General features: G+C 35.2%; 1 protein-coding gene across 1 annotated transcript in view; it reads right to left on the reverse strand.

Annotated features, from left to right (window-relative positions):
* SND1 (staphylococcal nuclease and tudor domain containing 1) overlaps positions 1-23580 on the reverse strand; it is a 524029-nt gene that overhangs the window by 201761 nt on the left and 298688 nt on the right. The window contains exon 14 of the mRNA XM_044679610.1: positions 21231-21303. Coding sequence (XP_044535545.1) covers positions 21231-21303 — 73 coding nt within the window. The remainder of the gene's footprint in view (positions 1-21230; positions 21304-23580) is intronic.

A 23580-nucleotide genomic window follows, 5' to 3' on the forward strand; every position in this document is an offset into this window, starting at 1 on the left:
GTAAAAGTACACACAATACTATCAAATTCCAATGGCTGCACAGAGATTATAGTAACAATCTCATTCAAACATTATTGATGTTCTTTGGCCAAAAACATAACTGAGGGCTACCCATAGCTTTCTGTTACCTGTATTAGTATTGTTCTCTAGTAGTGCAAAATAATCAAGAAGCAACTCTTTCTCAGCAAAGGAGAGAAATCTTTTTGTATTGGTATGATTTTTTACAACCTGTCTTCTAAACAAACTATATTCATAGGCATTTTTGATTCCTTCAGATAGACTTGTTTAAAGTAGCATTAGTTACATTTAATCTACCTATGCTATTTAGAATAGCATTTTAAAGGAATGTTTCTGCCTCCTCAATGCACCTTGAAATTGAGAAGGCAATGATGCAATAAATATGCATGGGGTAACTTCATTTAGAAAGAAGGGGAAAAAATGTTAAGAGCAATACCTCAACTCTATAGGAAAAGGTTATTAAAGACTTTGTAGAAAAGAAGTTGAGTTGGATGGTAGTTCTTGGAAAGAAAGTCAAAGAGAATCTAGGAAGATTAACAGTGGGTTCCATACCAATTAGAAAAAAATGCACCCAAGGCCAAAACTATATTGATTAGGACATCTGTCTGTGCCTAAAAGTAGTTGTCTTCAGCATCTAGGTTATATACTAATCCTTATACCAAATTCATGTACCAAGAATGTTGTGAAGCTGAGAGAATTGGGCATCACCAAACAACGTGCCCAAAGAGCAGTTATCATTTGGTGTGGAGGAAAGGGCTTTACTGTAGATAACCAAGCCAACAATTTCTTTTGTCATTCCCTATTTACTGACAGCCCACTACATGCCTCACTATGTCACATAATTGACCTAGGTTTCTGAAAGGCTTTACTTAATCAGTGTTGCACAAGGAGGACCTATGAAGATGGAAATGTTGGAATAAGACCCAAGGAAGGGATTATACATCTGTCAACTAAGGACCTGCCTTGTTAGGTCAGAAAAACTCATCATTAGCTTGTCTTCATGAGGATGACTTTTTTGATATAGCAACTCATAAAGACATGAACTAAGGCTGAGAAAGGTAGGTAGAAGGGCTATCAACATTCAAAAATATCTGAAGCATCAAAGACACAAAGGAATTTTGAGGTATAGAAGGAACACTATGAAATAGTTCTCTTAAATCTGGAAAAAGGCTTTCAGTTGAAGAACGTGAACATTTGTTTTTGGTAAGATAAGTCTTGTGCCTTTTTTAAAACAACTTTTTTTTTAAAAACCAGTACCATTAGTATCATTTCTAAGATAGAAGGGCAACAAAGGCTAGGCAATTGGGGTTAAATGACTTGCCCACATTCACAGCTAGGAAGTGTTTGAGGCCAGATTTGAACCCAAATTCTCCCAATTCCAGGCCTGGCTCTCTATCCACTGTGCAACCTAGTAACTCCTTGCCTCAGGCCTTCTACACTGAGAGTCCCCACAAATATGACCAACCAATAAAAATCTGACATTTACTTGTTTAAAAGGTTCTTAGGGTATAGTGACAAAGCAGGTAATGAGGCCTGTCTCTTCTTTAATATTATTACCACTGATAAAATGGTCATTTTCTGATGCTGAACCATTTCACAATGCCAAGATATGCTGACTATAGGGTACTAGGTCTGAGGCCAGAAACTATATCATTGGTCACATGGACCAATTAATTCTTAAGGATTATTTTACTGCCTTTTCAAAGAAAAAAATGAGTCTATCCTTCCTAGCAGGGACTTTCCAGTTTTTAGATATTATTCCCATCACCTCACATCTCATATCCACTTTTCATCATGCCCCTTTCCCTCCTCCTGTTTTCTAGTCTTTATAGAAGAGATCTTCTCCTTCTAAGGGCCAAACTTTTTACTTAAAGTCTTGCTCTCATATCCTCCTCTTTCAGCATCTTGCATCCTTAATTTCTTCAAGTTAACTCCTTTCCCTGGAAACTCTCCAAATAATTAGTTTCCCAGCACCTACAAATATGTCCAGACCTTGCACAACTTTAACTTATCATACCTATCAGCTCTCACTTTGATAGCTCTTCTCTCTATTTTCATAGCCTACAAAGGGTGGTCTATATTTATTTGTCTCCTACTACAAGCCTATGCAATTTGGTTTATGAGCCTACTGTTCAACTGAAACTTCTTTCAAGTTATCAATTCTTCTAACAACCAAATTCAATAGTCTTTCCTCATTCCTCATTCCTGGACCTTTCTGCAGTTTCTGACATTTTGAACACATTCTTTTGCATATTGTCTCTTTTCTTTGCTCTCCTTTGGTTTTCTTCCTAAAAGCAGATGTCTTTTCTCTTTAGATCCCCCACCAGCATTTGAGAAATTATACTATTAAGTAAGGACTATGTATATTTAGTTCTGCTTACACTGGGTGATAACTGGAAGAAGAATATAAATTATGTACAACCTATACCAGCATACTTTTCCCATGTCAAAGCTATTAATAGACATTCATGAGATTGAGTATTACAGTAATAAATTGTGAGGTCACCTCTAGGTCTCTATCCCAAACAGATAAAAAAAAAATGGGGAAAAAGACCTATCTATACAAAAATATTTATAGCAACTCTTTTTGTGGTGGCAAAAAATTGGAAATCAAGATGTCCATCAATTTGGGAATGGCTGAACAAATTTTGGCACATGATTGTGATGGAATAATACTGCACTATAACAAATGATGAGCAGGATGATTTCAGAAGAAACAAGAAAGACTTACATGAACTGATGCAGAGTAAGTAACCAGAATCAGAAGAATATTATACATAGTATCAGAAATACTATATGTTGATCAACTATCAAAGTCTTAGCTATTCTCAGCAATACAAATGATCCAAGACAATTCAAAAGGACTCGAATAAAGAAAAAACTGTTGGAGTCAGAAGATTAGAGCATACTATTTTAAATTTTATTTTATTTGTGTGTGTTTTTTTTAAACCCTTACCTTTCATCTTGGAATCAATACTGTGTATTAGCTCCAAGGCAGAAGAGTGGTAAGGGTAGGCAATGGGGGTCGAGTGACTTGCCCAGGGTCACACAGCTGGGAAGTGTCTGAGGCCAGATTTGAACCTAGGACCTCCCATCTCTAGGCCTGACTCTCAATCCACTGAGCTGCCCAGCTGCCCCCTTATTTGTGTTTTTATTTTTGACTTTTTGGTTTTTATGAGAACTTCACTACAAGTATTTCACAACAATGATAAAAATGGATATATATTGTACACAATCATACATATACAACTTAGATTAAATTGCTTACCATCTCAGGAAGGGGGGGAAGAAACAGAGGAAGGGAGACAACTTGGATCTTATAATTTCAGAAAATGTATGTTGAAAATTACATGTAACTGGGAAAATAAAATATTAAAAAAATTGCTGAGTTACATTATCCTAGCAGAAACAAAGCAGGAAGACCCTTCAAAACATTAATATACTATTCAGGTAGGTAATCACAATATCAGGACCCAATAATAAAGAAGCACCATAGTATAATGGAAAGAATGCTGATTATGGAGTCAGGGCACATGGGGTAGAGTTCTTACTATCCATGTAAACCTGGCTAAACCATTCAACCTCAATCTGAGTTTTCTCATTTTTTAAAATGAGGGGTTTGGCCTAGCTTGTTTTGGTTAATTTTGCTTATTTATTTAGGTTGTTGTTTTTTTTTTAATTGGGGTTAGTAAAAAGAATGGAAGGGAGAAGGGGGAAAAGGATAGGAAAAAGGGGAAAGAAGAGAGGGTCAAGAGCAGCATTTTAAGAAATATACAAAAGAGAAAAGGAAACTCAATGGTAGATACAGAAAAGTAAGATACTTTTGAAAGTAATGTGATGAGTTTATTACTTAATTTTAAAAAGTTTTTTAATTAAATAATTTAAAATTTAAAAACATTATGTGGAAATGCTCATATTTGTCAGCTTGACAATAAACATTTAAATTATGTTGATAAAAATAAAATACGAAGTTTGGGCCAGATGCCCCTTCAAGTTCTAAAGCTATGATCATCTGAAACAAAGGCTTATCATTCCGTCATGATAGGCACTGTGTTATGCAAAAATTCAATATGGAGAAAAGGAAATATGTTCTTTGGTTGAACTTCCCATCTGTAAACAAAGCATTTATTTGAATTTTTTTCATGGATTTCATTTATGTAGGGAGCTCCCTATGAGGAATGTTCAATATCAGTTAGGGACAGAACTTCCTGCAACTTCAGACTCTTAGGGACTTAACACAGTTACTAATTTCCAAAAGTGGGACCTAAGTCTTCCTGATCCTGATTCCTGGTCTAGACCTCTATCTGCTCTGCCATGCTCCCTCTCCAGCCGAACAAGAGAAAAATACCTAAAATGATAAACAGGTCATAAATTCTTTCTTGAGTCTTCAAAATGAATGGAAAACAATTCCCTCCCATATCATATGCCAATGAGGAAAAGGGAATAAATCCTTAGGGGAGAAACTCATACTTATCAAGAAAATGGAAGGAAAGCTGCCGTTAGTTGAAGCTGCAACAGCTCTCTGGAGAGTGGTTTGCCTCTTCAGCAATAATTGGGTGAGGCTTTGCCTCCATCATTATCAGTCATAGCACTTGCCATCAAGGGTTTCTTTGCTGCCACCCAGAGGAAAATATTAGCTCCACTTCTTTGTGTTACTGCTGTTTCTGGTAAGGGGCACCCTTAACTTCAGAACTCTCAGGCTGCCTGCTAAAAGGTTCTTTAATCTTCTTTTGGATTCAAACTGCCTGGGCTTCAGGCCTTGGGTCCAGTATTATTTATTGCTCTCAGTGTCAGACCACCTGGGCTGAGTGCTTGAGGGCTACTCCTCACATTTTCATTTGTTTTTTTTGCCTAGGCATTATTTCTGAGTGGGACCAAAATGGCTCTCAAATAGTTTCAAATAGAAACATTTCCTTAACTCTTCCTATGAAAGTGTCTTCAATGTCAAGAATTTATTTAAGCCGAACTATGTACCAGGTATTATGCTATGCACCATAAAATCAAAGAAAAATGAAAACAGAGTCCCTGGTTTTAAGGAGCTTACATTCTTTTAGGGCAGATAATGCCCAAATAAATAAACAAACAAACAAATAAATAAATAAATAAACAAATGAATAGATAAATGCACACAAGAGCGTGTGTACACACACACACACACACACACACACACACACACACACACACAGTGGAAATATGAAAGAGTAAATTTAAGGTAATTTCAAAAGAAACATAGGTTGGAATGGGTTGGGGGGTGGTGCCAAGACCAGGAAAGATTTCTTGAAGACAGGATTTGGGATGACTCTTCTTGAAGGAATTCATAGGGAATATAAAGGAAACAGCCAAAGAAAAGTCAGAAAGTCAGGAGATAGACATATGGTGTCAACTTCAGCTCTGCTTCTGTTTGAATCAGGGCAATGACTTTTTAGTCTTTTCCCACACTAGTGATAGGATACAGGATTCCTTTCCTTGTATTATTTTCTGAGGCTAGAGACAAATACATGAATCAATTCTTTACAATTCTTTTCAACTCTTGATGTGTCTTGCCATGCCAACATTGTTAAGCCTCAAGGAGAGGTCAAACACAGGAATGAAGTGAATGAGAAGGAGTGAGAGGAGAACAAATATAGAGTCCTCACTGGGATTCACAAAACCCTTCCTCCCCAACTCCCCCATTCAGGATTATGCATTCATGGCCCCAAAAGATTTATATCTGAATCCCATGCTAATTCTTGGGAGTTCTGAAGCAGTGAAAAATAATGACAGGAGGAACAGGGAAGGTACAACTATGACTCACTCCTCAATGAACTCTACACAGAAAGACAAACAGGGTTCTCATCACTTTTTTGGGAGAAAACCAAAAAATCTTGCTCTAGCTCTCAATGCCAGTTGACATTTTAATTTAGGGAGATGTTTTATGACTGCTTATAGGAATTGTTGTAACTATATCAGTTTGTGAAATAAATTAGATAAGGGGAAATAATGACAATAGCCTCTCTTTAAGGTAGCAAAAAACACAATTCCACTTGCTAGTCCCCACCCTCTACCTCTCCAATCACAGCTAATTTCATCCTCTTTGCTGGTATGCCTTATTTGCATTCCAATCATCCCACTTTAGCACTTGGTCCCATTTCATTCCCTTTTATCAGAAGGTATCATCAAAATGTGGAGCAAGTTATCACTTTTTTACATGAAGAAAATAAAACCAGATATCACAATGAGCAGGAGTTTTTAAAGAGCTGAAATGAATTTGACTGTATCTAGACCCACTACCTCCACAAAAACAAAAAGCCAACAACAACAAATTAATAGAATTGAGTCATCAATAGCCTTTCAGTAATTGTTATATGAAATTCTCAACCTCTCCCTAGCAGAGTTCCCCATTCAGCCTCAAATAGCAGGAACATTCAGTTAAGGTTCACATGGCCTGCTTCTTTGAATACTGCTACTTCTAAGTGAATGGAATAAGATGACTTTTGAGGTGTTCCAAATCCAAAGGAGATATAGAGGCTCCAAAGGGCTCACCACCTTTTTTTCTGGAAGAGGTGCAGAGGGACAAAGTTGTAATTTGCTGCTGCACTACTCTTTCCCTGAAGCTCACATACAAGTTAAAGGGGAAAGGTTAATTAATGCTTATACTTCAGAAGGTAAACTATTACTCATTTCTTCCTTTTCTGTTTGTGTACTACCAAACACCATCTTGAAATCTTGCTCATCCAAAATAATGTTTTAAGGGCTGGGTACTTCAATTGGGAGAGTTATGCCAGTTTTAATGTTTCTATTACTATATTTAAGGGAATTTTTTCAAGCTCTCCTTAGCTGGAGTTACCCCATACCTCCCACCCATTATATGCTAAAATAAAGGAATCTGAAAGCATAAGAAAGAGGGTTAGAGAAAGGGTTAGTTAACTACAAGGAATCAAGAAACAAAAACATAAAACACCCATACAGCTACATACACATGCAGTATCTGAGAATGCATATGATTTTCAGGCTATAGGAAAGTGGTTGCTGAAACCCCCAAATCCCATGCAGTGAAGCAAATTTAATTTCTCAAGACACAAAATAAAACATGGCAAAGAGCTCACTTGATTAAGGCAATTCACCTAATGAAAAATGCAATATATATGTCTTGGAAACATATCCTGAACCAATAAGGGGTAAAAGAATTATTATATCATATTAAGAACAAACAAAAAACAACCCTTGTGTTTTATCTCCAATTTGGCCTTTATATATCCTTTTTTTATGCATAGTTGTTGCTCATTGTCTTCCCCCAATAGATTGTAAGCCCCTTGAATGAAGTATGTTTTTGCCCACTAAGCCCAGTGTCAAGCACATAGTTACTCACTGACTTTCGCAGATAGAAAAAAATAAAAATCTAGACACACTGTCAGTTTCGAGTATTCTTCTTATGCAGTTATTTTTATAATACCAACAGACTCATTAAAGTGCATTTTTCTTTAAGTAGAAAATCACTTCCAAAAGTAAATTTGGAAATTTCATTTAAATTTAATTAATTTAAATTTTAAGAATTTAAACATTTATTAAGAATCTATTGCATAGAAGGTACTTATATCTGAGACACAACCTAACTTTTAAAGTTCAGGTAATATTACCTTTACATGTCTCTAGGCCAATTCCTTCTCTTTTTTCCATTCCTATTGTCCTATCCTTTGTGGACAATTTCAATAAGCCAGCTTATATAGTCACTCTTCCTATCTCCAATCAGAAGAGGAGAAAGAGGTCTTACATTGGTAGTAAGAGGGAGTTTCTTTGATGAATACTTCCTAAGGGAAAAGAGATGATCTCTGAAGGGAGATAAAGACCTACAATGAGTAAAGGTTGGGAAATTTGGTGCTTGGAAAGTCTATTTGTCCTATATTAGCAGGAGTGAAGTTAGGCACCTGGAGGAGTAGGAGAACGTGGAGTCAGGGAAGAGATTTTGAGGCAAATGTGGGGATGAAAAATGGAACCAAAAGAAGTGGTGTGCTGCATTATTAGGGACATGGTAGAGAAGAACCCTACCAAGTGCTTGTCCTCTTTGATATTTGCAGTTATTGGAACTGTGAGGCACAATAGAAAAGGGGAATCCATGGAGCAAGCCCTACAAAGCAAGGGCAGAAAGTACTTAGAGGGGAAATCCTAGAATGGAATCCTTAGTAACTTTAATTGAATGATGAATATAGAGAAAAGAGACACACCAATCATAGTGATCATTAATCAGAGAATGAAGAGAAGGATAATGAAGAGAATGAGAGAAATCCTTTTTTTGGAAAAAAAAGCACCCAAAAAATCAATTTAAAAAACTAATGAACAAGACTAGATGAAGGAGAGCAGTAGAAAAGGAAATTTACTTGACTAATTGGGAGGGATGTATAAAAGAGGTGAAAAATTATACAAACCAATAAAAGCAGGAGAAAAAAGAACTGTGTGAAACCTCAACAGGAAATGGGTAGTAAAAAAGCACTCTTTTTTCCTCATTTTGTCACTCCTCTTATCCTAGGTACATTAACTATGTCTGTGCAAGGGCTTTTCAGTCTCAAGTAATCAAAGTAAGCTATTCTATCTTTTGTAATTGCCTCTATCTCTTATTTGATTAAGAATCATTTATCTCCTACCCATAGCTGTGAGGAGCTGACAATGACTGTAGACAACTAGTACCCAGTAAGAATGAGACAAAGTTCAAGCAGTTTGAGGGAACTGCTGTTGAATAAGAGAAGTGAGAAGATCAATAGTACAAATCAAAGAATTTAGAACTTAGTAACAAGTGGTAATACTGTTAGTCTGAGAGAGAAAGGAAGAAAGGAGAAAATAGGGATAATACTAAGAAATTTTGAGGAAAAAACGGTGAGAACTAGGGTAGATGGGAGTGAGCAGCTGCCACAAAAGGAGACAGCAAAGCCATCTGCTAAGAGGTAGAAGGAAAAAAAGACCAACTTGTTACAGGAGGCAGAGTCCTGAAAATTAAAAGAATATATCTATTTTATCTGACTAACCAATGTATTATCCAAGTAAAAAAAGAAGTTACTGGGCAGCTGGGTAGCTCAGTGGATTGAGAGCCATGCCTAGAGACGGGAAGTCCTAGGTTCAAATCCGGCCTCAGACACTTCCCAGCTGTGTGACCCTGGGCAAGTCACTTGACCCCCATTGCCTACCCTTACCACTCTTCCACCTTATAAGTCAATACACAGAAGTTAAGGGTTTAAAAATAAAGTAAAATTAAAAATTTAAAAAAAAACTCACAAAAAAAAGTTACTATCTCATTGATATTAGAATCTAATGGTAACAATGTCATAATAATCTTATTATTATGAAGCAAAAAATGAAACCAGATTCAGATACTGTTTATACCATCTTTCACATTTCTTTAAATTTTACTAGTTACAATTATATGTAAGTATAGTTCTGCATTTTATCAAGAATATTAAACACAATGAACTTGGCTTATCCTACTATGATAATAAATTTGGAGTTGGAAGGGATGAAGAAATGGAGGTTCAATAAGGTTGTTACAAGCCCAAGGCCACACTGCTAAGGTAAGGTCATTTAACAAAAAACAAAGAAATAGAAACTGTGTGCTTAGCAAATACTGTCTGCTGAATATCGTTTAAAGTTCTTTGTAGCCTGAAATCTAGGACTTATGAAAGATCAATATACTAGCAAATTCGTTTAGACAAAAAAAAAAAAAAAAAGAGCATAAAAGGCAGGCATAAATTTGGTTAGAATGCCATTCTAAAATTTTTGGTTTATTTCTTACTGTTTTAAATGCTGCTTTAAAAAACAAAAACAAAAAAAACAACAAAAAAAAAACCTCTTGCCTTCTACTTAGAATTGATACTAAAAATGGTTTCCAAGGTAGAAGAGCTGTAGGTAAGGGCTAGGCAATTAGGTTTGTGACTGAGGAAGTGTGAGAGGTCACATTGGAACCCATGACCTCCCATCTCCAGGCTTGTCCTTCTAATGTTTCTTTACATTAAAACTTTTGTCAAAGATGACCAAAGAGCCATCTCTCTCTCCCCTTCCCTTTCAATTTTATATTAAGATTTCTTTCCTGTAGGAAGTTTTTCATAATTAATCCCACACATTCTGCAGTTTGCATCCCTATATTTATGCCAATTAGGTGTTTGTTTTATCTTTAAGATCAAATCTTAAAGACTGAAAAAACCTGATCTTTATTATGTACCTGTAGGCAGTCCACATAACTCAAAGATACCATTCACCAGTAATATTAATTTGTAGTTCGAAACTAAAATCAAGTTAAAGGGAAAGGAGAAAGACCATTATGTGAATTATAAAGAAAGAAGAGAGGAGAATGAATTACAAAGCACAGTAAAGCATAAGTGAGAAGAATGAATTAAAAGCAAAGAAGAATATGCAATGGGATTTTCAATTTTTATTTAGTGGAAAGAACACATACTGTAGGTGGCCTGCTATTTAAAAAGATGCAGGGAGAAGGATGATGGATAATACACAGATTGCAATAATATCATACAACTATGATAAGAAAAAAACAATCTGCCTCTTTTGTACAAAGAAAGGAACCAGTAACACCTACTTTATCAACAATTTCAGAATTCAATAGTTGTGCACTTGCATAGAGGCAAATGACAGAAACAAATATAAATGAAAATAAATGCTATGCTTCATAGAACAAAATGAATTAGTAATTAGTCCTCAAATTATAAAGGAAGTATATTAACAATTTCTCAAAGAGCAAACTCTATTATTGACAATATCTACAACTTAATTAAAGGATGATGTAAATATATTTGGAACATTTTCATATCAAATTTCTACAAACATAAGATAGATGTAACTAAAAATGGAGGAGTAATGCTAATGAGTAAGGGGATATTGGATATCTATAATAACTTCAAAAAATGAGAACAGGGACATATTTGGCAACTGCTTCTATATAAAATCTCATATCAAAAATAAGTACTTGACATATTCAACTAATGGTGAAACTAATAACATAATAAAAAAGGTAAAATATTGCATATGAAAGCATAGACATACAATGGCATTCATACTTGAAACTCATAATGAAAACAACAGGAAAGATTATTTTACAATTTGGACCTCTGTGGCATTTCTAAGTCACATAATAAATTGATCTTTGACAAAGTACTGAATCTGGAGTCAGGAAGAAATGAATTCAAATGCAGTCTCAGACACTGGCTTGGGAAAATCATTAAACCTGTTTGCCTACATGTCATCATCTGTAAAATGGGGATAGTAACAGCACCTACCTCCCAGGAGTGTTTTGAGAATCAAATGAAATAACATTTTTAAAGTGCTTAGCACAGTACAAAGCCTGGCACATATTAGGTGCTATATAAATGCTTGCTATTATAATTATTATTTTTTCATACTCTTAATAAGATATGAGTTTAAAGAAAAAGCAAGAGGAAAACAGAAGTCAATCAAATACATAATTTCTGACAGTGAAAATTTGGAGTAACATGCAAACAAAAGTTTTAAGTTTAGATATCAACAGTGGTTATGAAAAAATTAGTTTACTATTTTGAAACTGCCCTAAAAACATGAATTATAGTATATGTGGGGGAGGGATACTTTGATTCACTTAATTTGCTTTTTAAATATCTACTAAATGCCAAGCACTATGACAAGTACAAGGAACATAGGTATTCCCTTCTTTTAAGGAACTTATATTCTAACAAATGTTACTATTATAGAGAATGAGAAAAAAATGATTAAAATGAGTTGGCAAGTGAAAAGAATTTAAAAGATGGTCTGATGGAGCATAAATATCATTTTATGGCAAATCATCCATAAGATGTTATGCAAGAATTGAATAAAAAAAAGTGTCAACAAGTAAAATATCCAAAATTAGTATTTACATTTAGTATTTCAAAGTAATTTTAAAACATCTATTTCCTTTATCTAGCACTAACAAACTTTAAACATAAAAATCCTTAAAAATCAAATATGAATAAACTTAATTACAACTCAACTTGGGGGGAAAAGTATAAATTCAAAGCAAAAAAGGGAAATATGAATTTTCCTTAGGAATAACAAAGACTGAATATCTGTCATGGATACTGAAATAATGATATTTCAATAAATAATAAAAGATGAAATAATAACACTCTTATTAGCTAGTAGAGGAAATTTGGTGTCATGTTAAAGAACCACAAATGGTAGAAATCTGAATCTACATGACACTACAGAATTACAATATAAGAAATCTTTGGGCTCATTTTGCCCCTTTTCTCCAGTGAAGAGAATCTTAAACCATTCAGGTAGTTAATAATTAAAACAAAACTTTTTTCAGTGTTTCATATCCCTTGCAGTATATTCTTCTGTATAGTTGTTTAGCAACAATGTAATAATAAACAGATATTATAATAAACTTTAAAATATAACATTGGAATCAAGCCATTCATTATTGAAACACATGTAAAAGAAGCTCTTTGACTACAACCCAAACCATTTAAATGTCTGAGTGTGAGAAATGTAAGACATTAAAATGAGAGAGCCCAAATGGTTTTCTTGCACTCTATGTCGGTGTATGCCATTTCCCTTATTCAATAAACTCTGGTTACCAGCTCCCTATTTCTGCTAGGATCATATATAAGCTCTTCTTTGTCTTGAAGGCCCTAAATTACCTTAAGAAACATTATTCCTCTTCATTCATTCTATAAGCATGATATTGATGTTTGTGGACTATTAAAAAGTTTTTGATTACATAGAGAAAAATTAGGTATTAAAAGATTTCCTCAGGGGCAGCTGGGTAGCTCAGTGGATTGAGAGCCAGGCCTAGAGACAGGAGGTCCTAGGTTCAAATCTGGCCTCAGACATTTCCCAGCTGTGTGACCCTGGGCAAGTCACTTGACCCCCATTGCCTACCCTTACCACTCTTCCACCTATAAGTCAATACACAGAAGTTAAGGGTTTAAAAATAAAAAAAAAAAATAAAAAAAAAAAAGATTTCCTCAGTATTTTTATTTTTAAGGGATAGTAAGGGTTAAATTGAATGACCTCTTATTACTTCAGATTTCAACGTTCTATAATGCATATTGGTGACAGAATGTATTATTAGTTTCATTTTACTTATTAAATAAAGAGATGAAGTTTTTTGAAAATAAAAGATTTCCTCTAATACAATGTTGACAAACATGACAAAATCATGCATGATTCTTCGAAAAATTAACAACAGGAATACTTTGTCTTAACTCTGATTATTTAGGGAAAAAAAGCCAAGAAGACACATGCTACCCAAGATGATTTCCATTCTATTTTGATTCTGTTCTAGATCTTCTCATTGACAATGGAAATCATCTTGGGTAGCATGTGTCTTCCTGCTTTTTTTCCCTAAATAATTAGAGTTGTTAGACAAAGTATTTCTATTCCTTTTCATGGTGAGGTGCTCCACGTCTTTATGGATAGGGTTAACAATGTGTTGTTTGTATCAAATCTGGAGCTAGAAAGAACTTTCCAAAATGAGACACACAATCAGTGAATATAGCATAACAAATTTGATGAAGAATGCCTTTTGTCAAGACCAGGGAACAGTTAGTTGGATAGATAACTTAAAAAGCTTACCCATCAGTGCATATATATTAGATAGACACTGCAAACAAACAAGGAGCAGAACCCAGAACTTGAAATGAGAGTGGCCTGGATTCATAATTAAGGGTCTCAAGCTTCTTTCTGAAACGGAGGCCTCTTTTTTTAAGTGTTAATACTCTCCCAGCAATGATGTATTTCTGTGAGTTAAAGAATAATATAATCTCCTTAGATTAAAATTGAGGATCACTGAGAGTATAATGGAAAGGAGTAACTTAGAGCTATACACCAAGTTCTGTCATGTAGTCCAATTCCCTCATTTTGTAGATGAACAGAATAAGGACCACAGAGAGAAGTAGCATACAGCATTCTAGTTTCTCTGGAAGGAATATACTTAGGAAAGTAGAATTTTCTGCCATTTCAGATGGACAGAAATCTAAATAGAAGGTTCAAAGGTAGGAACTAAAACTAGAATTAGAGTAGTTAAATATGATTTTGAAACAGGATAGTATAGTCATTAGACTCTAGAACAAAGCCACTACTTAGGACTGTTAGAACATCCTAAAATGTAAAGGCAAAATATTTTGGTTAACCCATTAGAAAGCCAATTTCTGATAATCCAAGAGAAAGGAAAATAATAAGAAAGTTTCATCAGTGCATAGAAAGATGCTCATTTTCATACAAGCTCTTGTTGTTCAGTCATTTCAGTTGTGTCTGACTCTTTGAGACCTCCTTTGGAGTTTTCTTGGCTGAGGTACAAGAGGGGCTTGCTATTTCCTTCTCCAGCTCATTTTATAAACAAGGAAACCTGGGCAAAAAGTATTAAATAGTGACTTGGCCAGGATCACATAGCCAGTAAGTGTCTAAGGTAGAATTTGAACTTGGGTCTTCCTATATCCAGGCCCAGTACTTTATCCACTGTACAACCAAGCTGCCTGCTTTAGTCTTCTAAATGATCTCTGAGTACCCTAGCAGTTTGGTTTGGTATTGAGAAGAATGGTGGCAAGCTATAAGCAAATTGAAACACATTACAAAGGAAGAATTAGAAGCTATATATTGTCAAGAGAGAAATGTATGATGGTGGGAAAAAAGATTGGTCTTATAGGGAGAGAGATAACCAATGGGTACTCAATATGCTACTCTGGCACTCATACAATGTCAAGAGAACAAAAGGAAGGCTCAAGCATCCTGGATGGACAGATGCCTTGTGTCAATTTATGGGAAGCCATGGACAAGAGTTATTCTTGATAGGCAGTCAGAGATGTGCTTAGCTGCATCACTGACATCACAAACACTGGCCTCCTAGGATTTTTGTTACTGTCAGGCTATTAGCTATCCTAGTATCACTCTGTTCAATGATCCTGTCTGTAGCAGGACCTTTTGCCCTTCTCATCTGCTATAGGCTTGGAAACCAAATGAAATTTTTTATATACATATATACACACAGATGCAAACATACACATATATATAATATATAAGTATATATAGACACAAACATACTCTCTGAAAGAAATAGGTTCTCAGTGAGAGTTTAAGTGTTTCTTATCACTCTCAAGTGCTAGAGGTTAGTACCTTCTACATTAAAGTCATAAGAAAAATTAATTTTACATTTATTATGGCATGGCATATAGATAAAGTCACAAAGCAATTAGTTTTCAATTGTATCTCTGTTTCTTACTGTCTGTGTGACCTTGGATAATTCAATTTTCCTTTCCAGGCCTCAGGTTCCTTTTTCATAAATAAAAGTTATACTAGATGTCCTTTAAGGCATCCTTCCACATATGCCCAGCTCTCTGTGACCCATTCTTTGATTATTTTGTCTTTTATTGCACAGAAGAATATTCCTTTACTTGGGATCCTAAATACTATCTTTTGTAGTTTTTTAATTTTTTTGGGGGGGTGGAGGGGAGGGAGGAAGACTTTCCTTTCACAGCTAAGCCAAGATACAGATTTGATTTTTCAAAAAAATCTTTACTAGGTAACAAAGTGAAAACAAAAACACATGCTCAGACATGCATGCATATATATTAATGGAACCCTTTGAACAGTTCCAAGGAACTCCTGGGTTCTGCAGTCTACATATATATTAATGGAACCCTTTGAACAGTTCCAAGGAACTCCTGGGTTCTGCAGTCTACATTTTGAGAAACAACATAGTAGAATGTTAATCTTATGGAAAGAAGAAAATAATAAATAAGCTAAGTAAATCAGCTAATTTAAATACTCTATAGGTCAAGAAGTGGGTTTGTAGTTTTTATGAATGATACAACTAACACATCCCACTTAAATGCCATGACAATAAAATGGGCACATATACTTAAAAACATGCTCAGGTCTTTACAGTTCTAAAGAATCCTTTATTTCAATCTTTTCTCACATGAGTCCTTTACTTTTCTACCATTAAAAAACAACTTCTGAGGGGGCAGCTAGATAGCTCAGTGGATAGAGAGCCAGACCTAAAGATGAGAGGTCCTGGGTTCAAATCTTGCCTCAAATACTTCCTAGCTGTGTGACCCTGGGTAGGCAGTTAACTCCTTTGTCTAACCCTTACTGCTCTTCTGGCTTAGAACCAATACACAGTCTTGATTCTAAGATGGAAGGTAAGAGTTTTTTTAAAATTGCTTCCTTTTATGTCACTTGTACAAGCAATACAAATAGGAACTGGATGCAGGACATACCAAGAACAGAGCAAACAACTATTCTATCAGTGAAAAGGCTAGAAAGGCTTCCTAACATATGTGTTCAGAGGAGATCTGAAGAGAGAGTGTTCTCTTGTGACCTAAGTTAATACCATATATGACCTTATGTTGCTATGATTGATATAATAAAGTCACTGATAGTATTGAAAAAAGGATGGGATGTTATGACATAGCTAAAAGAACTGCCCAGGTCTTCAAGCGGTTGACAAGAAGGTTCTCAGCATGGCAGAGATGGGAATGACCCATAACTTCCTAGGGCCACAGTCAGAAACAGAAGGGCACTCAAAAGTCATTTCCAGTAAGAACCCCTCATTTTAGATATGAGTACCTGAGTCTACATGATTAATCAAAGATCCTACAAATTCTAAGCCAGGGGATTTGAACACAAGCCTTTTGAGGATAAATCCAGTATTTTCTCTCTACATTGCTCAGCTTCTAAACAGACTCCAAATCAATTTTTTAAGTCATCTTTTTCTGGTTGCCTGTGTGAAAGCAAAAAGGACAGAGGATAGAGAAGCAGCAGCAAGAAATTGGCACATTCTGATAGATAAACTGAGGGATAAATCCTCCTTACCCTAAAAGTTTTTACTGATTTGTCTAATTGACAGGAGGCTGGCAAAAGCAGCCTGACTTTATTTTTGACTTCTGTATCTGTAGAAGATCATATTTATTAACAAAGCAAGTTAGAGCAAAAACAATAATCAATTTCAGATGAAAAGAGTCTTTCATGCCTCTGCTGCTGTTATTTATTTGATATTTTGGTATTCTGGGGAAGGAATAGTTATGGGAAAGTAAGGGGGGAAAGCCAATGTACCAGCCATTTAGTACCTTGGGAGAAAGTGAGACAGAGACAGTAATAACCTGACCAGTTTTCAGTCCCTTGTCGCTCCTTGGCTTACTATGCACACCTTCAAAAATAATTTTCACTTTAGAAAGAAACTGTGAGAATAATGAAATCACTGGCAAAGCTTACCAAAAAATCCTTAATCCTCACACCTAGAAACCTTAAAAACATTTGAAGAGAATTTCTTATATCACCATTAACAGTATAAATATGAAAAAGATTTTATAATTTTGGATTTTAAAAAGGCAGTAAAATTAGAAGCCAAAGAAAGTGATAAATGTGAGACAAAACCTAATTGAGAAGAGGCATGAAATGAGAAAATAACCTCGGCAATCAAACAGTAGATTTCTTAGTTAATAATGTAAAGCCACCAGTTTTAGAGTAATGTAAAGATCTAAAGACAGCCTAAGCCTTAAGCCTATATTGGCCACAATCTTACAGCTGAAAACAGGCTCACTTGCTATAAAGGACAGTCAACACCTATTCCTTATGCCAAGTTCTTCACTCACACTACATTCCCCTGTATACCCTCTGCAGATCAGTTCTTCAACTGTAACGTATCTCCGTATAAAGATGATTGAATATATTTTGACCCTCAAAAGGTGGAAATAATAAATAATGCTACAGCTTTTTGGAAGATTTCCATCGTCTCAAGTTTCATGATGTAGACATGCTGCTGCAATGGTCCTCAGAACATTCTAAGGTATGTGTTCCACTTTCCTAACAAACCCAGACCATATGCTGCCTATTAACTGCAGTTATGCAAGAGGTCAGGAAAAAATTAGCCAAAGAAAAAATAACTACTTATTTCATAGGTAAGTTCAAGTGAGCATTTTTCAAGTATTTCCTATGTAAAATAATGAAATATAATCTCTGACCTCAAGAAACTTACCTTCTACTGGAGGAATATAAAAATAAAATGAATATAAAGAATATATGAATTTAAAAAATTAAATTTAAGGAGGGAGAGAGAGCATTAAAAAGAGAAATTATCAGGAAAGAGTTCATGTAGGAGGCTACACTTAGTTGGATCCTTAAGGAAGCACCCAGGGGTTGAGGTGGCTGGAAGGGAATAGACCGACATCAAAGTAGCCTATATAGAAGACACATACAGTGGCCATAAATGGAATGTGATACACAGTAAGGAGACCAGTTTGCCTGGAAAGGAAAGGGGCTGAAGAGGAGCAGTATGGAATGACTGGAAAAATAAATTGCAAATCTCGGAAAAGTCCTTTAGGATTAGATTAACTAATAGAAACAGTGCAAAACCAGGTCAGATCAAAGCCATGAAATGCATATACTCTATTCCAGACTGCCATGTCTTAGATGAGGAGTGTTATGGAGAAAAAGTATGAATTTCTGAATATATTTCTCAAGAGTGTGTGTGTGTTGGGTGAAGGAGTAGGCACTAAAAGAAACTAATTTACATTAAATTATTTTGGCAACAAAATAGCTTGTGCTATCAGCTAGGAGTACTTGAGTATTTATCTTTTACAATTACTAACCTTTTCCTAAGTAAAAGGGGATCAGTTAGGGGAGTGGTCGAGAAGCGATATTCCTAAAAGACTAACAAAGCTTTGTAAAATGATGTTTCAATATTTGCTTTCTATGGGTATTTTTCACCCCTGGCAAGACACGTGCCTGCATTAACTATCATTTTCACAAACTTGCCTAATTTATACCCAACAGAATATGCCACCCAGAATGTTTCAGTAAGCAGGAGAGGGATACATCATATTTAAATAATACAGGGGCACCTACTACATATCTAGCACTCACTCCTAAACATTACACTTTGAGGAGAAGAAAGGAAAGGCAGGAGGCACTGGGGAAAGATAACTATCTAATATAGAAGCAATAAAGTTCTAAACTAAATAATCTGTGATCTATTCAGACAGTTCATACCCGACATTCCTTTAAAATGATTAGCTTTTATGCCTCTTGGTGGCATCTCAAATGTGCTTAATTTTATTTTGCTGAAATAATTTAATTGGCATTTATTTTTAAGTTACTTTTAAATAATTTAAAAGCCAGTCAGTCTTCTAACACTCAGGAATAAAGAAAATAAAGATATAAAGAAGCTATGGGTTTTTTTTAATGGGAAGGGGGAATGGATTGAAAAGGGAAACGGTTTATGTGTCTTAAAGCAAAGTGGAAGGTAGAGAGAAGGCTGGGTATGAAGGGAGAGACAGGGAGGCATAGGGAAACCTCAAAACTCCACAGGGAATAAGGGAGTACAAATAAAAAGGGTACGGAAAGTATCATAATGCTAGTCTCTTTTTCCCATCCATGATAACCTACATCTTTACTATTGGAATATGTCCATCTAAGCAATCTATTAGATATCTTTCTCTTGTGTTAGCTACTCTATACCTGGGATTAGAAATCTGTGGAAGAAAAAAGTAGTAATAAGGGGCTAAAATGATCTTTCCATATCTAAAGTCGTCCTGATTTTTCAGACTAGACATATCCCTAGATTCTAGGATATCTATAAACCAGAAGACCCTATATTATACATTCTAACACAAGGTTATGGGTCACTTTTTAGCTCAATAATTTGGGAAATCATCCTTAAATAAAACATCTTTATTAAAATGAAGCATCAAAGGGGAAAAGATCAATGAGGCCTTGCAAAGCTAATTCCACTGGAAAATCAAAGTCCAAATTCTCATAGTAACTTTAACTGTCCAGAAGCAGAATGAGCAAAGCACTCAAACCACATTTCCCAAATGGTTTTCTACTGTAAGAGATATACTAAGATACTCCTAGAAATGGTGAATTGCCGAATTGTATAAGAAAAGCTATGTTTCTCTGAGGTTTTGAAATAAAATAAAATGTAATACAAAGTACAGGTTTATATCTAAGTAGTAAGACCCAGATACATTAACTGGACAAAACTACAATTTCATGGGTAAATGTAGGGTAGAAATATAATAGCTGTTTCTAAGATGCAATCTGGCTGTTTACAAACAATGTGTGGGCAGCTCAACCTAGTCTCCTCATTTATTATGATCAGGGAACCATGGCCACCCAGGAAAGTATGGACTGCTCTAACTCTCATTTGTAATAAGTAATCACATGAGCAAAGGAAAAAGATTCAGTCAAGCTGGGAAACAAAATATAACAGGATGATAAAAGACCCCAAGTCATCTCTGCTGTAGGCTATGCTGAGTTCAAGAGGCCTTTTTGTTTTCAGAATTTTCTTTCCATTGCCTAAAGCAAGTTAGTAGAGTGTCTGGTCTGAGATTTCTTAGCCTGTTCACCTCCGAAGGTTCATCTATGGAAAGATAATATGGCCTAGATTATGTGATCATTCTACCAGTGGCATAAATAATTCTCCAGAGTCCAACCCATAGCAAAACATGGACATACAACTCATGAACCATGAATCTAAGTCATGAGAGTTGGAAATGCTGGTGAAAAGGCCCACCAAAGAAGAAATGGAAAAAAAAAAAAAGTGCTGATGCTAAACACTCCTACATAGATGTAAGGTCTAAGGTGTTTTAAAACAAGAAGTTTCTCAATTTTTGAAAGTGGCAGCCACTTGGATGCAAACTTAGAGAAGCTTAAAATTGCTAACGTCACTGATGCATCTTTATTCCCCAGCCATCGAGGAGTTCTATGGAGTATGGGTCATATACCTATATTCCTCTTAAAACAAGTCATAAGGAAATTCTTCATCAATTTCTAAGGACTAACATCCACCTTCCCTGTCCTCATCTCTTCACAAATTACTAAGCATAAGATCTTGTAAAAGTGGTATTTCTTATGCCCAGGAAAAATAGCAACTGAGACACGATGCAAAGTTGACATAAAAAGCAAGGGGAAGAAAAGCAGCATTTATGAGGTAGAAGCCATAGTCATTCCTCCCCAAAATGTCAAAATGCAGGCTAAGTAGATGGAATCAGATGAAATGAGAGATTCTGTTCAGATCCTGCTTTTCTGGAATGCAAGACAGTATCTCCCTAGGCATTGAGGAGCTTGTGGGGGGTAAAGGAAGGAGACAGGTCACTAACATTCAGTAACTGAAAACTTACAGGCACAATAATAAATATCCATAATATGAGCTCCTGAAAAGAATAAACAAATGCCTCCTTCCTCAATTTCACATTCTAAGAAACAAACATGCATCTTACCCCAGAGATGTCTGCTACGCGATGGATAGGCACTTCCTTCTTGCTATGTAATCCTTTCCCATTCTTAATAGCTCTGTTGAAGAAAGGAAAAAAAAAAATCAACACATTAAGAACAAAACTCAAGATGGGCAGATATAAAAGAGTGAGGGAAAGGGAGCTGTCACCTGCACAAAATACACTGTGTGCTACTTAATAACCAGTATGTGCAAGAGAATGGGGTAGGGAAGGAAAAGAGATATGTGCCCTTGCTTCTCCTAATCCTAATTACCAGCATTCAACTGATAGTTCCAGCTAAATGTGTACCTGATAATCAGAAGGAGCTTTTGTATTTGTTTCCAAATTAAATGGCATTGTTCCAAGTACAAAAGAAAAAATCAGTTGGAAGAACATGCTAGTAAAAACATGTTTTTTAGGGCTTAAACACACAAAACATTTTAAAATACAAAATGTGTAAGTATTGTTAAAATTCTAATAGAAGTAAGTCCCTTACAGGTAAAAAAGCTAAAGTGCCCTGAGTAAAGCAGTTATCATAAAGACAAGTCATTAGATGGCAGAAAAAAATTAACAGATGCTACAGAACTGACACTGAGTCCAATTTTTAATTCAGTCTAAAGCTGTAATTACCACAGTGTAACAGGGAACACCACTTCTTACTATGCCTTTTTGTTTCAGTTTTTTTACTTTTAAATCTTGTCCAGAACCCATGAATATTCAGAGACCTTCTATTATAAATAGCTTACATACTTAATATATCTCAAAATCTTTCTCAGTCTCCTGTAAAAATAAACTGAAGAGTCACTTTTAATTGTCTAAAATTTCACCAAGTTTCCTGGGAAATAAATATTAAAAGAAGATCATCTCCAATTATTATAATATGACATGTTAGTTTATAAAATTATTTGATTGCCTTGGAAACCCAGGGTTTATACTAAATGAACATGTCAAAGCACAAATTAAAGAATGGAGTATGTAGTATACCTAAAAGATGGGATAGAATTCTATCTAGAATATAGGAGAGAATAGATGGCAGCCCAGTTAGGGTGACTACAGTGGGGAAGTGTGGAGCTGGAGAGAGGTAAGTGGCTGATGGGTTACTTGAGAATGCAATCTGTCTATTTCACAGTTTAATCCAAGCAGAGTGAATGAAAAAATCTGAGGCTCAGCAAAGTTGCAGACAAGAGGTAATTTTCACAAAACATGGAAAGCTGGGGCAGTCAAAGGCAGGAGGAAAAAGCAAACTTGGCTACAAAGCCAGATGGTGGGAAAGGTTTAGTAATATAACTACTGGGCCTATGAAATGGAATCATGGAGAGAAAAATAAATACAATCTCTTAGTTTAAAAATCCTCCATCTATTGACAGACTGTGTTGACCCTTGATATTTTTTCCAGAATAACTTAGGTTAATCCTGAAGAACATTGGCTACAATATTGGAGAAAGAAAAAGGGAACAAAAAAAAAAAAAGAAAAAAGAAAAAAGAAAGAAAAGAAAAGAAACTTCACCCTCTATTTGTAGGTGTATTTAATAATTGCTGTATTCAATTTTTAATTTCAGACATAAAAAATAAAAATTATTTTAAGGATGACAGGAACCCATTTCTTGTTATTTCATTGAAGTGAGTTTTGGCAATTGGAGCCCTCCTTTGTGAAATAGCATGGACTCCTGAAGCACTTAAAATAGGGACACCATGGCTCACATCCTACACTGGGCAACAAAAAAGTTTTCTCCACAAGGCTTCAATTTATTTATCATTATCATTTATCATTTTATTTATTTTTATTTATGTATTATTTATACTATAATAATAGTATTATAGTATATATAATACATAATATAATAAAATAATAATATATTTATTATTATTATTGTGTATGGAAGAACATACATAAGCCCCATGCCCAAAGAACTCATTGTAATGGGGAAATGAGAATAAAGCAAAGACAAGATAGACAGTGACCTGAAAACTGAGTCTAAATAAAGGCAGGAGTCAAAGAAATAGGAATCTAAGGAGGATATGTCCAGGAGACAGGAATAAGGGAAAGAAGAAGGAAAATTCAGATGGGGAGGTGACAGTGTTAAAGGATAGGCAGATATGATGGGGAGGAAGGTGGAAAGAAATAGCCTGAGGAAAAGAAATGAGAGCAGGAATGAGACTGCTAACAAAGACAAGAGAAAAACTCAGCTAGACATTGGATAATTAGATTTTAGATGGCTATAACAAGGATTTGTATTTGTGAAGTGTCTAAAGTGTGTACTCAGGGCTAGAAGAGGCACAAAGTTTCACTAAAACATGGCTCAATCCCATATAGAGCTCAATGTTTCAAATAAGGATTTAAAACAAAAATTGCTAA

The sequence above is a fragment of the Gracilinanus agilis genome, chromosome 5 (genome assembly GCF_016433145.1).
Source record: "Gracilinanus agilis isolate LMUSP501 chromosome 5, AgileGrace, whole genome shotgun sequence".
NCBI classification, from domain to species: Eukaryota; Metazoa; Chordata; class Mammalia; order Didelphimorphia; family Didelphidae; genus Gracilinanus; species Gracilinanus agilis.